Here is a 16,339-nt window from a genome sequence, read left to right as displayed (position 1 = left end):
GTTGAAAGTACAATCCAGTCTAACTTGAAAAGTGGGAAAAGACAGTCATAAAAAAAAAAATCTCACAAAGTGAGTAAAATGAACAGACTTTTCCTAAAGAGTGCTAGCAAGGAGTTTACACTGAATTCTATAGCAGCAGTAAGGAAATACTGCGTAACTATAAAGGATCACAATAATCCCCTTCAGAAAAGAGAAGGCATTTCCAAAATATTAACAGAGCAACCAGTTTTCTATAAATACCAGCTTTTTTTTTTTTTTAGGAATTAGGATGTTTGAGATGCAAAGAAAATATATGTATTATTTTTACTTTACCTCACATACAAATAAATAAAAACTAATTTACCCTAAGATTTAAAATTCACTAGGGAAAAAAAAAAATCATAGAAAAAGCACTTGGAAAAATGCCAGACTGTTTATATTTGAGGATCTACACTACTAAGTTTCTCCTTATGGAGTTCCTGTCGTGGATCAGTGGTTAACGAACCCGACTAGCATCCATGAGGCGTGGGTTCGATCCCCGGCCTTGCTCACTTATTAATTCATTTTGGGTTAAGGATCTGGCATTGTCATAAGCACAGCTCGGATCCAGCATTGTTGGGGCTGTGGTGTGGGCCTGCCGGCTACAGCTCTGATTCGACCTCTGGCCTGGGAACCTCCACATGCCAGGGGTGTGGCCCTAAAAAGACAAAAAAAAAAAATAATTTAAAAAAATAATAAATTTCTCCTTAGACGTATAGACAGAAAACTTTCTTGGTTATTTAAATGCAATATTGTTCATTGTCAATGAACATGGGCCATAACTTCCAAGAAGAACTCAAAATAAAATGGCGTTTTCACATTTATTTACTGAGATCTGGTACTTTTTCTTCATCAAAAACCTCTTGTACCCTCCCCCACTCGTTGCTGAAAGTAGTAAACAAAGTGAAGTTAGTGACAGGTGCTTTCGGAAGACACTTATCTACGTTATCATATTCACTCATCTTATTTAAGTTGGGCATCTCTAAAATGTATTAAGCACTTGATTTCTGCTTCTATATTGTTAATTATTTTCATTAAATGAAAACATTAATAAAACATGTTACTGAGAAATTCATGTATGCTGTCCAAATCATAAATAGAATATAGTGTGTCTGGAAAACCAAAGATTAGAAATTTGCATAAGCAAAAAACTAAGGAAGGAAACAAATTTCTATCTCCCACGTCTTCCCACTTTAAAACTGACACAGGAGCAGCAGGAGCAGTGACAGAGTGGCTTTCAAGAAAAACAAAAATTGTCTATTATCCCATTTGTGAGTGGAGAGGATGAAAAGTAATGATTCCAAGAGAAGGTAGTTTTTTTTTTAATGCATTTAATTATAAAAAAATTTTAAATAAAAAGCAATGGCACAAATCACCACAAAGTTACTTCAGTGATCATATCCACAGGCTGCTCTTGTAATTATATGCGAGAAATTTGCGACTGTTCTCATTAGCAGCATTTTTCCCTCCTAATTAGAGTGACATCAAGAGCTTCTGAGAATGCGCAGTTTTTCCTAAGGTCCTACTCAAAGTATCATGAACACAGTTTGTGGAACATTCATTTACATCACCTTTTATTTACTACACTCTAAACTCATAAAATATTGAACATTTCTCTCTCACTTCCTTCCTCTTATTTACAGCACGGGGGCTCATCTCTTGTTGCAATATGGTTTGCGCCTTAAAATCTCTGGGAATAGTCCTCTCCATAGCACTTTAATAAATGCGCTCTGGTTATTTAAAGAAGTACACAAACAAAAGCTTGTTTGTAGGACTGTGTCATACCCAGAAGAATAACGCTTCCTACTGACTTATTTATGAGTTTAAAAAAAAAAAAATCCCTCTATTTCAGTTGGACACATTCTCGACAATTACTGGATCATACTCTTATGCGTGTTTATACTGCTACTATGACAATAGCTAAAGCCAGCTACAATGTTTCACATTTCAGTCAGAAGGCTACCGCAGGCATGAAGTGATTTGGCTTTTGCTCTCTTCTTATCCATAATCCAGTTATTCCAGGTGGAACTATCTTATTTATTCTGAGTATCTAAGTCTTAAATGGTGCGGTAATAATTGGCAGTTTCTGACAGTTCTATTTTCTTGATAGTGGATACAGTTCTGTGCACATATGTCAGGTGGACTGAAAAAAAATGCAAATCACTTCATGTGATACAGCAGGAAGAAGTGGGATGCTATTGTTTGAACAAATGATTCAGAGAGATGAATGTTCACATTCGACAGTGATGGGAACACTGCTGAATTCGGTCTCCTGGAAGATGAACTGTCTTCACAACTTGCCATACCTGGTACTTGTTACCTTTTCGGTTGCAAAGCCAACCTCACTGGGGGAAGGCAGATGTCAGGAGAAGAGAAAGGTGAAAAAGCATGTATTACTGTATATATCACTTTCAAAGAAAAAAAAGTGAGAGGGGAGACCGTGTATTTTCATATACAAACCTGGTGTCACATCTGGACACATTTCACAGAGTATATGAAAATAGCCTACAAGCTTAATAATTAAGCCTCTTCCTTCTCACGCCAGAGACATTTGTTTTCTAATAATAATCTTAATAATTAACATAACTGGCAGCAGCACAAATCTATAACTTCTTAAGGCTTCAGTGTGTCCCTATTCAATAGTTGGGTACATTTGAAAAATAAGAGTCCTGCCGTTTCTTTTTTTACACTCTTGACCCAGCAAGTATTCCTATGGAAGTCCTTGTGGTTATCTGCAATTTAAGTCTTCTGTGATGGTTTGGACTTTATAACCCACTCAGCATTTGGGTTCAGCTGATATAAGTCCTTCATATAAGTGTCGTCATCAAGGCAGCGTTCTCCTGTTAAAGAGATGTTGCATCAGTTTAACCCAGTGGGGAGATAGGGATGCAATTTTAAATTCAAGACCAAGTTTAACTCTGAAGTCTTACACTTCCAAATAGTTCTTTTTTTTTTTTTCTTCCTGTCTCCCATAATATTAAAAGACTTGGCCAAATATTGGAAAAGTCAACTGAGTAGTCAGGTTTCAGATTAATTTAGGAAGCTGAAAATACTTTCTGTGATGGGCTTTTAAATGGTTCCTTAAAAGCTTACTCACCTTTACTAACAGTGGCAAGCAACAGTTTGAATTGTCCTAAAAAAGGAACCATGCTTAATTTCCAATATCTAATAGCAAAATGCAAAATCACATGTATAGTCCTTGACCTTTATTAATAGAGATAACAATGCAGATTTCTAATGGAGTTGTGGTTTATTAAAGTTTTCAGAAGGAGACTTCACACACTTGTATTCAACTCCCAATATTTACTGACATTTTTAAGTCCTAGAAAAAAAATTCTGCAAAACTTAACCTTAAAATATTTTCAATTACTATTTCGAACTCAATACCGTTTCAGTTATTTGTTGACAACTTCACTGTTACCATTTTAAGGGTCAAAAAAAGAGAAAAGGTTTGGTTTAAATTTTAATAAGGAGTTGAGTATGGCCCGTTGCTAATTACAAGTAGGCAAATAGAATATGAGACACCGTCTAATCCATTTATCCTATTTCAATTTCATAAGTTACCAATACGTTTATGTACGCATATGTATATTATTCAGTAGGCAATCAATAACAGCAAAAAATAACTTCTGCTTTCACTAAAAATATCTAGTAGTGTACCATAATAAAAGTGTCATCTTGGTCTCAAATAAACTCAATTACTTCCTTTATTAAGATGCAACACTAGCATGCAAAAAAGAAAATTTTTAAAAACCTAATTAACTATTTTAGAAGTTATTTCTATTTTAGGGAACTTGACTTCAGCTCAGATTCCACATAGGTGGGCATTTCTACAGAAGGAGCTCTAAGACAGCCAGAACAGACCACCAAAAAAAAAAAAAAAAAAAATCCACAGTATTTATCAACTATCTACAGCATGCCATATTTATATGTATTTTGCTTTTTCGGGAGACACCTGCAGCATATGGAAGCTCCCAGGTTAGGTGGTCAAATCAGAGCTGCAGCCGCCAGCCTATGCCACAGCCACAGCAACACCAGATCTGAGCCGCGTCTTCAACCTACACCACAGTTCATGGCAAGATCTGATCCTTAACCCACCAAGTGAGGCCAGGGATCGAACCCACATTTTTATGGTTACTAGTCAGGTTCGTAAATTGCTGAGCCACAATGGGAACGTCCTACAGCACGCTCTATTTTACTTCTAGTTTACCTTTCTCTACCAAAGATAAAAATAGTAACCACTGGCAATGTCAAATCAGTGTATGGAATACAAAGATAAAATATGCTTACCGATATTTCCTCCAATTTCATACAAAGAAACTTCCCCATTCTTGAGAGTCTGGGCAACCCCACTACTAGGGACAAAATGAACAGATTAGTTGTATCATCAGACAGCTTGCAAGTAAATCACTTTAATGTGCTTGGGGAATTGTAGCTTGTATGGGAAATTCATAACTTAGACATACTATAATTATCTACACATTTGTATTTCCCCATCTGTTAAATGTGCTGAATAGGTAATAAAAATGTCACACCTGTAAATTAAAGTAAACAAATGGAATCAAATATCTGAAGGTGAAATAAAACCAGTATCTAAATTTGTAAAGTTAAAAAGAAAATCACAACATTTTAGCTACCAATAAAATTATTAATATGGTCACCTACATTGCATAGGGGCCAAAATGGTCCTCATAAAACTATAAGAAGAAACTTTTTCACCTTAGTTTTCACGCTGCATTTATGCAACAGGTATTTGTCACGGGTTTGCTGCACTGACAGCTCTAACAGTATAAAGAATAGGACGTGGTTCACGAGCCTCCCTGTGGTGACTGTCCAAACACGGGAGAGACATACACTCAAGATAGAAGCAAACCCTCATGATGAAGACTTGATAAATAGGATCCATGTACAGGTTTATACTCTTCAAAGAATAAACTCTCCAGAACATTGGCTTTAAAGGATAAAAAATTGATAAAACACAGGGGTTTACAAAAATCCCTGTATACAAACCACCTGGGAAATCTGCTAAACATCAGATCCAGAGCTCTACAAACTCTGATTTAGAACATCTAGATCAAGCCCAAGAATCTGCTTTTTAAATGCTGTCCAATGAAGTCTGGTACACAGAACGGTTTGTGAACCACTGATAGAAGACCCTGAGAACACAGATTCTGGAAGTGAGAAGAGAAAACCAGGTCAGAATTTTGAATTTCAGACCATTAGAAAAATGTGAAACAGGAGAGCCTTTCCTAACCCACCACATAAGGGCTCATCTGGTTACCCGACCCCATCCCCTCTGTCAGTGGCACACTGAACACTCAGGGCTGTGGGTGTCCTCGCACTTAAGATCCGCCCTGCTGGGCTGCATCCGGACCAAGAGACCACCCACTCCGTCCCCAGACTGGTGTATGCTTATTTGTGAAATTAAATAATAAGTCTATTTTCATTTTTAAAACAGTACCTGACCCTATAAAACTATGACCATTGAAAGAGTCACTCTATGAAAACCAAATGGATGGTTTTGGGAGACCAGGGGACAAAAAATCCAGTCATATATTGCTCTCAGATTGCTTCGCCAGTATCTATGTTCTTATTCCACTTTAAAGAAACCTGAGCTCTTCCAGCCATCTTGGAGCCTGCGGAGGCCTGCTGGGAACAGGACTTCACAAACAACCAGCATGTCTGGAAGGTCGTGGTCTAAGGCCATTTTTGCTGGTTCTAAGTGAGGTCTCTGGAACCAGAGGGAGCACACAGCTCTTCTTCAAATTGAAGGTGTTTATGCCCGAGATGAAACTGAATTTTATCTAGGCAAGAGATGGGCTTATGTGTACAAAGCAAAGAATAACACAGTGACTCCCGGAGAAAACCTAACAAAACCAGGGTGATCTGGGGAAAGGTAACTCCTGCTCATGGCCACAGTGGCACGGTTCATGCCAAACTCCAAAGCAACCTTCCTGCCAAGGCCATTAGACACAGAATCCATGCGATGCTGTACCCTTCAAGGATTTCAACTTATTGAAAAGTAAATTTTAAAAAGTGGACTTGTTCTCTTGTTTAAAAAAAAAAAGAAACAAAAAGAAACCTGCACTGAATTTCCTGGTATACACAAGCTTCCACTTAATACGAATCAACTATCCCTAATTAAAGAAAAGGCAGCAGCCATTATCTTAGACTGGGGAATGACAGTGTCACCTATTGTATATGTATTATATATCACTCGTGTGTTCTTGGCTTTGGTAAAGAAAGCAGGGGAGGAAAAGGATGGGGGAAAGTAGGGTTTCCCACTTTATAAGTGGAATGCAAATGGGAGAAGGAGGGGATAATGTGGAAGATATATATATATATATATATAAACATGTATTGAGAATTTCACTTATTAGATGGCCCAGACAGATAGTCCCGTGAGTTTCATGGTCATTTTCCCAATTAATTATCACCAGGCTATAAGGTAAGGTCCACGTCTACAATAAGGAACTTGAGATTAACAGAGATTCTAAAAACTAGCCTAAGATGAAACAGGAAAAGCTGGTATTGTGGGATCATCTGCTCCCACTCTTCTCAAGCATAAGGGAACGGGCTGAGGACTCAGGGGAGAAAAGGCAGATGAACAGAGAAGTTTACCAGACTTTCCTCTGGGAGGAGCAGGATGGGGAGAAGAGAGGAGGTAGAATAAGGGAGTCCACTTTAGGAAGTAGCAAATGCTTAATAAAAGCAAAAGCAGAAAATCCAAATATACAAAGGGCAACCCTCACAAAACTGTGCTTTCTTCTAAGAATAGGCCTTCTCAGAATTATCTCATTCTACCCTGAATATTAAAGTCACCATGGAACATATCATACAAATTCATGGTCACACCTTGTATTACTGGCAAGTAGAGGAACACGAAAGTTCAGAAAGTGCTTGGGTCCTGCAGGTAAATAGTGGAAACGAACCCACGTCTAGCTTATTAGAAGAGCTGCTAAGATCTGAAGTCTGGCCGGATCTTCGGATACACACTCTGGGAGAGAATGGGAGGCCATCCGCAGTGGGAAGAACTGGCAAGGGATCTACTTGGTCACAGCAGGAAGTAGAGAGGAAGTGGACTGACTGCTCAAGAGGAGATGCCTTTTCAGGACCAGACACCCAAGAAACTCTGATTGCTCCCAGGACTAAATCCCCCCCAAATTCCAAGCAGCCCAGCCTATCTACCCTCACTCTGCTCCAATGGCCCCCAGCCCCCTGCTGGGCCCCCAGGACCCTCTAGCTGGTATGCAGAGGGGTTAAAGGATTTTCTTTGGAGATGGAAACCACAGATGAAGAAGTCAGCTCCCTCCACCAGCTATGAAATGCATGCCCTTGCAAAGTCTCAGTCTTCTTATCAGTAAAACAGAAGTAATCGGGGAGTTCCCGTTGTGGCTCAGTGGTTAACGAATCTGACTACCATCCATGAGGATTCGGGTTTGATCCCTGGCCTCACTCAGTGGGTTAAGGATCTGGCATTGCCATGAGCTATGGTGTAGGTTGCAGACGTGGCTCAGATCCCGTGTTGCTGTGGCTCTGGTGTAAGCCAGTGGCTACGGCATCAATTTGACCTCTAGCTGGGGAACCTCCATATGTTGCCGGTGCAGCCCTAAAAGACAAAAAAGACAAAAACAAACAAACAAAAAACACACAGAAGTAATCAAGGTACTTCCTTCAGAGCACAGCGGCTTATTCAAAGCCCAGAATTACCACTAAGTGTCTATTTCATCACCATCTGTTAACTCCACGGGCTCATCTCTTTTCCCAATTTCCAAACCCCAAGGGAAGAGACTTTAAAATCTTTTTTATACCCCTTCCAACATCTAGCAGAGGGCCTCAGAGCAGAGACATATTAACTACATGTGGTTCGGTATTAACATTGGAGAAGTTCTGGCAGAAATGGTGAATGTCAGAATGAGATTCAATTCTATGGGAGACGAAAACAGAGTATTAAGAAGCTAAGGTGCCACCATCCCTGATGTCTCTATCTTTAAAAAAAAAAAAAGTTAGATTTGTTTCTTTTGGGGAGTAGAAACGGGGGGGGGCATTAAAATACAATTTTAACTAAAAATAAGAAAGCAAACACTGATATACCCATACCCTGTTTGAACCTCTGAAAGGCAAGAAAAGATACTGTCAAATGTCTCAGAAACATACTGAAGGGATAGCAACAGCTTTTAAAGGACCACGCCTGTCCCAGCAGCCCCACAGCAGAAGGCAGGCTGATCTCCCCTATTGTGGATGGTGCGCTTTGTCCTTGTGACTTCAAAGCTCCAGGGACCAGCTGTCCTCTCTCCATTTCTTGAGTCCTCCTCTTTGAAAATTTAAGCTTTTCTTTGTATTCTTTCTATTTCACAGAAGACACTGTATCTTTGTTTTTTGTTGTTTTTTTTTTTGTCCCTCTGAATTCTAATGCTCGATTTTCCTGACACCCTCCACACAGTAATTCACCTCCAATCAACATATTCTGGAAAGAAGATAGAGTGGCCTCACGTGCAGGGCCCACTGCAGGCACAGTGAAGGAATGCTCCGACAGACATCCTGCTTAAGACAGGCTCCACCTGAACACAAACTACACCCAGGGAACTCAACCCATTCTGATAGTCTAATTGCTAGGTCTGCTTTTCTTTTCTGCTGGGAAGGCAAAATTTTTATGTCCTTCACACCACCCATAGTTTAAAAAAAGAAAAGGGGGGGGGGGCGGCGGTGGGGGGAGGGAGGGAGGAGAGGAGGGGAAGGGGGGAAAATGCAAGTGAGTTATGCCATGAAATAATTAAAACAAAACAGGCCTCTACCTTTCTTGGCTGAGAAACCTGGCAAGTACATCACTGGCTTTGAGTTCTTCAGTTAGCTGTATTGCCATGGAAACTTTCGAAAGATGGGGAGCTTGCACTCGAATCACTCCCTGAGGAACGTCAGCCTGCAAAGCAATAATGACACTGGAACAAAGCTGGCAGCAGCTGGAACATGTAACTCTGTACAATGCATTATATGGTAAGTGTCCTTAACTACCACGCATTTTACTTCACTACATAAAAACCTTAACTACTGTATAATGTAATTTGCTAAATTACATCAAACCTCAAATATCCTCTTAATGGTGATAGGGGAACTTTATAAAGCCTGTGCAGCAATGCTTAATTATTTTTAAAGATGTAAAGAATGACAGCAATAACCATTACTGCCGTATTAAGTGCTGATTTCTGAGTGTTATCTACTAGAGGGTGCTTCTTCACGTAGCAATTTATGAAATTGAATCAGAAAGAAGTTACTTGGTGTGCTTTGCAATGTATGCATTTTTAAGGTCTCCCTGCGTAGTCACAAAATTTCACAAAAAACAGAAAAAAGTTAGTATACTCTACTATATCTGCATGGTATCTGCTCCTCACATGGCTGATGAGCTTACTCTGTGACCACACACTTTGAACTTGGGATGACCCATTTTAAATCCTTTGCCCACAGATGTTAAGGACATTTTATGTATTTGGGAGGCTATCAAAGAAAGATTTTGAGGACTGTCATAGCAAAATATCAGCTATGGCATTCGAAATATTAGGTTTAATTAAGCCCTAATGGTTCTGCTAAAATAAATACTAATTTTTTATTTATAACCCTATGTCTTGAACAAACTGATGAACAACATGCACAACATGCTTCAATATAATGCTTTAAACACCAAAAATACTGTTTAATTCAACCAAAATCTACTAAGCATCTACTGAGTACAAAGCATTGTGCCATTGACCTAGCAAATGAATAAGACACAAGTCCTTTGTCACCCAATATTATTTTTGTGCTAACAATGTCATTTTTCAATGTACATGGCCTTCTTTTTAAAACAAAGTGTGAATATTCCACAGGTGGAATTAATGTGATTCTTTTTGATGTTTAACAAAAATAATATGGTTTTAGATCAGGCTGCATAAAAACATAGGTGCCCTCAAAAGATAAGAGATGGCTTCTCAGTAACATGTGAGAGGTAGCGTGGGAATAGCAAAGAAACAAAGTGATACTGCATGGCATTGTCAAGGGAGCACAGGACTGGGTAAGACAGTGGCTTCTTTCCCCAAGGGCTGCAAACACCTGTTCCACCTGCAGGGACAGCCTGCATCCTCAGCTGACCCCTCAGGGAAGCCCTCCTCAAGCCCAGACAAAGGCAAAGCATGTGGGATTGCCCCCTCGCCAACCTGCCTGGTGAGAGGTTTCATTCCCAGCAGCCCAGCCTGACTTCTCAACCCCTGAAGGAAGTGGGGGTCTCAACCTGTGCCCAGACCCCTCAACTCCTGCTCTATCTCCCCCAGTCAGCCTGGACCCTTGGCTTGGTTTGTGGATTTACAATTTCTGGGCATGTTTTGGCTTGATACCTTATCAACTCTCTGACCTCTACCTCACCTCCAGCTTACAGGTCGAATTTGCCTTTTTCCTTGATTCTACGCTAGATTTGATTTTCATTTGCAACGTTTCGAAAAACGAGCTACTTCTTACAATGGATGGGGCCTTTCATGTGGTCGTGTTGTTACCTTTTTCCAAAGCAGTTATTCAGCCAATTAAGTATCATATTACTCAGGGACGATGTCACATGCACTTCTCCGTTGGGGTTCATCTCTAGCTTATACCCTGCTGTGGCCATTCTGTCTGCTGGCCTGGCCTCAACTATTTCTTCATTAAGAGGTGAAAAACTGTAACCTGACAACTGGAATGCTGCAGTGAAAACTAATAGCAACATTTGAAGCACTGCATCTGTGTTCATAAAATGCAATTCACCTTGTCCTTTCAGGGAAACAAATATGGGTATTCGGATTCTGTTAGTCTCTTATCATTATTATATTACGGAGGGAACAGCAGGTTAAAGATTGGCAGACTGAAATCTTCTTTATGCCTATTTAAAAGTTAAAAAATTCTGCTCAAGTCATAGTGCCAAATACCTGTACATAGAAGCTTGCTTTCGTGAAAGTCATGGTGACAAAAACTGTTTCCATAATTATACCTTATCTAACCCTAAAACACCAAAGAGGGCAGGCAAGCCTATGCTGACATTTAAAGTGAAAATATCATTAAGGTATTATAAACAGAAGCTCCACAATAAATGAGTTATAGAGAAGCAAAATAATCCAGAAAAATTAAATTGCCATAGAGAATTCAGGAATACGGCAACCTCCCTCAGCTCCCTGCCTTTCTCCCCCAACTAACTATTCCTTGCGGCACAGTCCATGGTTTGAATAAAAGAGGACAGTCAAAATTTGCTACAAACACTCAGGCTTCCCTCTCTTTACATACGTTCTCCTCTCCTTCTGAAATATCCCCTGCTATCTATCCGTTTTTCAAGGCCCAGCTCAAATACCTCAAAAACCCCATGAAACACTCCATGGGAAGGTTTTGACACTACAGAGTCAAAAGGAATGTCCCCTTTCCACTGAATTTTTTAGGATGGGGATCCTAATATATGACATCTGTATTCTAGTTACATGGCACATATCTGAGTTATGTCTATAGCCATCTATCAATGCTTACTGATTAAATGAGTCACTCAAAAAAATATTTCTCCCTAAAAATGCTATGTTAGTAACAGAAAAAAAAAAAAAAGAACTATACCAAGGAGTATTTTCTTTAATTGCAAAAAGCATTCTTAGGAATACTGTCTAAAAGAAACAAGCTGCCAGAGTTCCCACTGTGGCACAGTGGGTTAAGAATCCAACTGCAAGAGTTCCCTTCATGGCCCAGTGGTTAACAAACTTGACTAGGATCTAGGAGGATGCAGGTTTGATCCCTGGCCTTGCCCACTGGGTTAAGGATCCGGTGTTGCCTTGAGCTGGGGTGTAGGCTGCAGATGCAGCTTGGATCCTGCATTGCTGTGGCTGTGGTATATAGGCCAGCGGCTACAGCTCCGATTCAGCCCTTAGCCTGGGAACCTCCAAATGCCATGGGTGCGGCCCTAAAATAGCAAAGAAACACAACTGCAGCAGCTTGGGTCACTGCAGAGGGTGGCTTGGGTCACTGCAGAGACGTAGGTTGGATTGCCCGGCCAGCATAGTGGGTTAAAGGAACCAGCATTGCCACAGCTTGGATTCAATCTCTGACCTGGGAACTTCTATATGCTACAAGTGCAGTCGTTTAAGAAAGAAAGAAGGAATGAAGGAAGGAGAGAGAGAGGGAGGAGAAGGAAGGAAAGAAGAAAGGAAGGGACAGAGGGAGGGAGGGAGGGAGGGAAGGAGGAAGGAAGGCCTCTATTTAGCACATGGTACACTGCATTTCCCTTGCTCCTAAGAAAAGATAGGAATGGAAAGAGACCAGAAGAAAGGGATTGAAGATGCCAAAGGGATAATTCAGTCACCTCATCCTGCAGAGAGTAACCAACAGTAGCGTGCACCTGCTGGGGATGCAGCCAGTTTTCCCCCACAGCATCTCAGGAACAGCTAAAGACATCTGATAAGATGACCATGGGCCACACTTTCTAAAAGAGTTCAGAGATCATGATTTGGAGAGTACAGCCATGCTTCCTTGTAAAACACAGCACTGAGGTCAGGGTGGCGTCAAGGGCTGTACCCAACAGCACCACATCTGATGAAGGAATCCAGTGTCTCTCTGAGAGTCGGTTTGGAAGGGAACCAGCTTTGGAGGGCACTTGAGAGCTCTAATGTGTATGTGAAATGTCAGAACATGGCTGTATTTTGGCTTTTGTCAGTATATGGGGAGTGCCATGAGTACATGCCCCTTATGGTTTTGAAATTAAATATTGCCCACGCCCTTTCCTTCAGAGTATGTAAGCATGAGTGTGTGTGTGTGTGTGTGTGTGTGTGTGTGTGTGTGTGAGAGAGAGAGAGAGAGAGAGAGAGAGAGAGAGAACAGTTTCTCAAGAGTATTTATTTCTGGGGTAATATAATCCCATCCAAATTCTCACAACAATAAAATGAAAGTCTGGAGTTCCCTTGTGGCACAGTAGGTTAAGGATCTGGTGTTGTCACTATAGCGGCTCAGGTCACTGCTGTTGTGCACGTTTGATCCCTGGCCTGGAAATTTCCACATGACATGGGTGCGGCCAAAAAAAATAAAAATAAAAAATAAAAAGATTTGGAGTCTGACTTGATTTGAATCTATCCTGCTCCTTCCTGTTGGAGAAGAAATGAGTTTGGCAAATGCAATGGTTAAAGAGTTTAAGGAGTTCCCATTGTGGCACAGCAGAAACGAATCCAACTAGGAACCCGAGGTTTCGGGTTCAATCCCTGGCCTTGCTCAGTGGGTTAAGGATCTGACATTGCTGTGGCTGTGGTGTAGGCTGGCAGCTAGCTCCGATTAGACCCCTAGCCTGGGAAACTCCATATGCCACGAGTGAGGCCCTCAATAGACCAAAAAAAAAAAAAAAAAAAAAAGATAAGAGTTTAAAAGCTGTTTCTGGAAGGTATTCCCTGGATATCTTGACATGAGTGGCCAGATGAGGTTTACTAACGGTGATGAACAATGAATGATGTCAAAGCTCTCATTTAAATAGTGTATGACAACTACTACTGAGCCCCGGAATCTTGCTGTATCCAATTCTAAAGTTATTAGTACACTAATTACACTGAGCTGCCAAGATTTGAATAGACACAACATGACTGATCATTAAGCCAAAACGTCTGTTCTTAACTTGAGCCATAATAATAACTGTGTGAGTAGTATAATCTTTGTAGCCTATTTCACATTTTTTTTAACAGTTGTTGACTCTGTCCCTTACTTTTTAATTTTTGTTTGTTTGTTTGTTTTTGGTGTGCTTGGGAGCTGAAGTTTTATGATGTACAAGCAAGACTGGAGAAGAGCAGTATCTGACTACTATGCCATGAAAAATTAGTCACAAAGATTTTACAACTTGGAAAATGTTAATTGCTTATGCATGCAGATTATTAAAATAGAGAAAATGATCTCATATGGTCCTCACATGTTTTACACATTGAACTAAAGTAATTTAATGTGATTTGATTTCTTAATATTTGGTAAAATAATTTCAGTATTTTTTCAAAAGGTATAAACACTGTGTTGCTCATGTTTTTGCACTCTCAAGAGTAGAAATTTAATGTCAGACCTTTAGAAGAGACAATTTTTTTTTTTTTTAAATCAAAAGCTAATTTGGGAGTTCGCGTCGTGGCTCAGTGGTTAGCGAATCCGACTAGGAACCATGAGGTTGCGGGTTCAATCCTTGGTCTTGCTCAGTGGGTTAAGGATCCGGCGTTGCCATGAGCTGTGGTGTAGGTCACAGATGTGGCTTGGATCCTGCGTTGCTGTGGCTCTGGTGTAGGCTGGTGGCTGCAGCTCCGATTAGACCCCTAGCCTGGGAACCTCCATATGCCGAGGGAGTGGCCCCAGAAAAAGGCAAAAAGGCAAAAAAAAAAAAAATTTAAGAACTTCCTGTTGTGTTTCTGCGGGTTAAGTACCCATCTAGTATCCATGAAGATGCGAGTTCGATCCCTGGCTTCGCTCAGTGGGTTAAAGGATCTAGCATTGCCATCAGCTGTGGTATAGGTCACACATGCAGCTCAGATCTTGCATTGCTGAGGTATAGGCCAGCAGCTGCAGATCTGATTCGACCCCTACCCTGGGAACTTACACATGCCACAGGTGTGGCCCTAAAAAGAAAGAAAAAGAAAAAAGCTGCTTTAAATGGGAAGCTGACATTTTTAATTCTACTTAAAAAAACTTTTATCTTCAAAAGGGAAAATTGGAAATATGGTTTTCTCAAATAAAGGCCAGATATAATACATATTTTAGAAAATTAACAAGGACATTTTAGCAGGGTATCTTAACGAAAATGGCATATTCATCACTGTAGTCTGACTGTAAGTGGAGATACAGCAATCACTCTCTGCTATCTTGAACTGTCTATTTCTGATTATAACTGGGCCCTTGTTATCCAAATGCTTAAACTTTTTCCAACTCACAGATTCAGAGAATCTTAAAGAAGGCCTGAAATAACTTTCATAGTTGATAAGCATTTAATTTACAATGAAATAAATTCTGATATTTTTCTCTTTTAATATTTTTAAGACAAAAAAAAAAAAGGGAATGTCTGAAAAAGAAACAAGATTTTGTACTTGATGTTGTAATTTGATTTTCCCCAAGCAGATCCAGACACTGTTTTCAGACCTAAAGAAGATGCTTGAAATAATACCCGCAACAGTGCTCTGGGTCACAGCTGTTAACTGAAACCAGAGATGGAACTCTCAACAGAGCTGTGGCCAAAGACATACAACCCCAGCCACAAGCGACCCAAAGTCTCCTCAGCACGGCTGTCAACTCTGCAATGCTTCTAGAGAAGAATGTCAGAAGATGAGAGAAACAGATTTCTTTTCCACGTCCAACATCCTAACCTTAAAATGTGACCAGATCATTTTGCAACTCTTAGTAAGTCAGGTAAGCTCTCTAAAGCTCAAGCTCCTCCAGAACTAGTTAAGGTGCGACCAGCAGATCATTCCGCGATAACACTGAGGCTGAAGTTAACCTTAGGAGAGAGAACATTTGTTCCTCTACAGTGAGAGCAGGTGTGGTGAACAGCTCAGCTTAACTTCAGACTCTCCCAGAGCCCCGCTCTGTGCCCCTGCTTTCTCATAAATGGAACGCTTCCCTTTGCTTTCAGATGTAAGCTCAAATGACAGAAGAAAAATCACACAGAATGAAGTCCACACTGGACTTGAAACCTGCCATGAGCCAGCAATTCATAACAGATGCTCATCAAAGCTGCCCTGGATCCCTGTTAAGCAGAGATGCAATCTGAGGTAATTATGGGTGAAATGATGAAAGGTCTGCAACTTCCTTAAAAAGACTAAAACAAAGAAAAGGCGTGGGGGACAAGATGGAACAAAATCAAAAAAATGTGTCCGATTGTTGGTGATAGGGGTTCATATACTATTCTATTTTTGAGTATGTTAGAAAAAGTCCATAATAAAAGTAAGTATATGTGCAAACACATATACACCAAATAGGGGAAAATTTACCCTAACAGTTTTTATAATACACATACCCAGGTCTTGCTCTGAGAGATTCTGATTCAGTGGGTCTAAGGAGTGAATTGTTTTTACTTTTTCTTTTTTCAAAAATAATTCTGTAGAGGAGTTCCCATTGTGGCACAGAGGAAACAAATCCAACTAGGAACCATGAGGCTGTGGGTTTGATCCCTGGCCTTGCTCAGTGGGTTAAGGATCCAGTGTTGCTGTGAGCTGTGGTGTAGGTCACAGATGTGGCTCGGATCTGGCGTTGCTGTGGCTCTGGCATAGGCCAGCAGCTACAGCTCTGATTGGACTCTTAGCCTGAGAACCTCCGTATGCTGCGGGTGTGACCCTAGAAAGACAAAAAG

The 16,339-nt window shown here is 40.4% G+C and overlaps 1 protein-coding gene and 1 pseudogene across 3 annotated transcripts in view; one reads left to right on the top strand and one right to left on the bottom strand.

The window, feature by feature from the left end:
* Positions 1–1,570: 1,570 nt before the first annotated feature.
* The window catches only part of ARHGAP18 (Rho GTPase activating protein 18), a 135,797-nt gene continuing 121,028 nt past the window's right edge, over positions 1,571–16,339 (bottom strand). For 2 of the 3 annotated variants that reach the window (XM_047758934.1, XM_047758953.1), the window contains exons 13-15: positions 8,814–8,938; positions 4,309–4,373; positions 1,571–2,858 (exon numbers count right to left, since the gene is read on the bottom strand). In XM_047758934.1, the coding sequence (XP_047614890.1) occupies positions 2,758–2,858; positions 4,309–4,373; positions 8,814–8,938 (291 nt within the window). In that variant the 3' untranslated portion in view covers positions 1,571–2,757. The remainder of the gene's footprint in view (positions 2,859–4,308; positions 4,374–8,813; positions 8,939–16,339) is intronic. The other variant, XM_047758943.1, reaches the window with a different exon arrangement.
* LOC125121433 (60S ribosomal protein L35a-like) lies at positions 5,697–6,037 on the top strand (annotated as a pseudogene).

Source organism: Phacochoerus africanus, chromosome 2 (assembly GCF_016906955.1).
Source record: "Phacochoerus africanus isolate WHEZ1 chromosome 2, ROS_Pafr_v1, whole genome shotgun sequence".
Lineage (NCBI taxonomy): Eukaryota > Metazoa > Chordata > Mammalia > Artiodactyla > Suidae > Phacochoerus > Phacochoerus africanus.
Note: the sequence above shows the minus strand (reverse complement) of the source record. Positions and strands in the feature narration are given on the sequence as shown.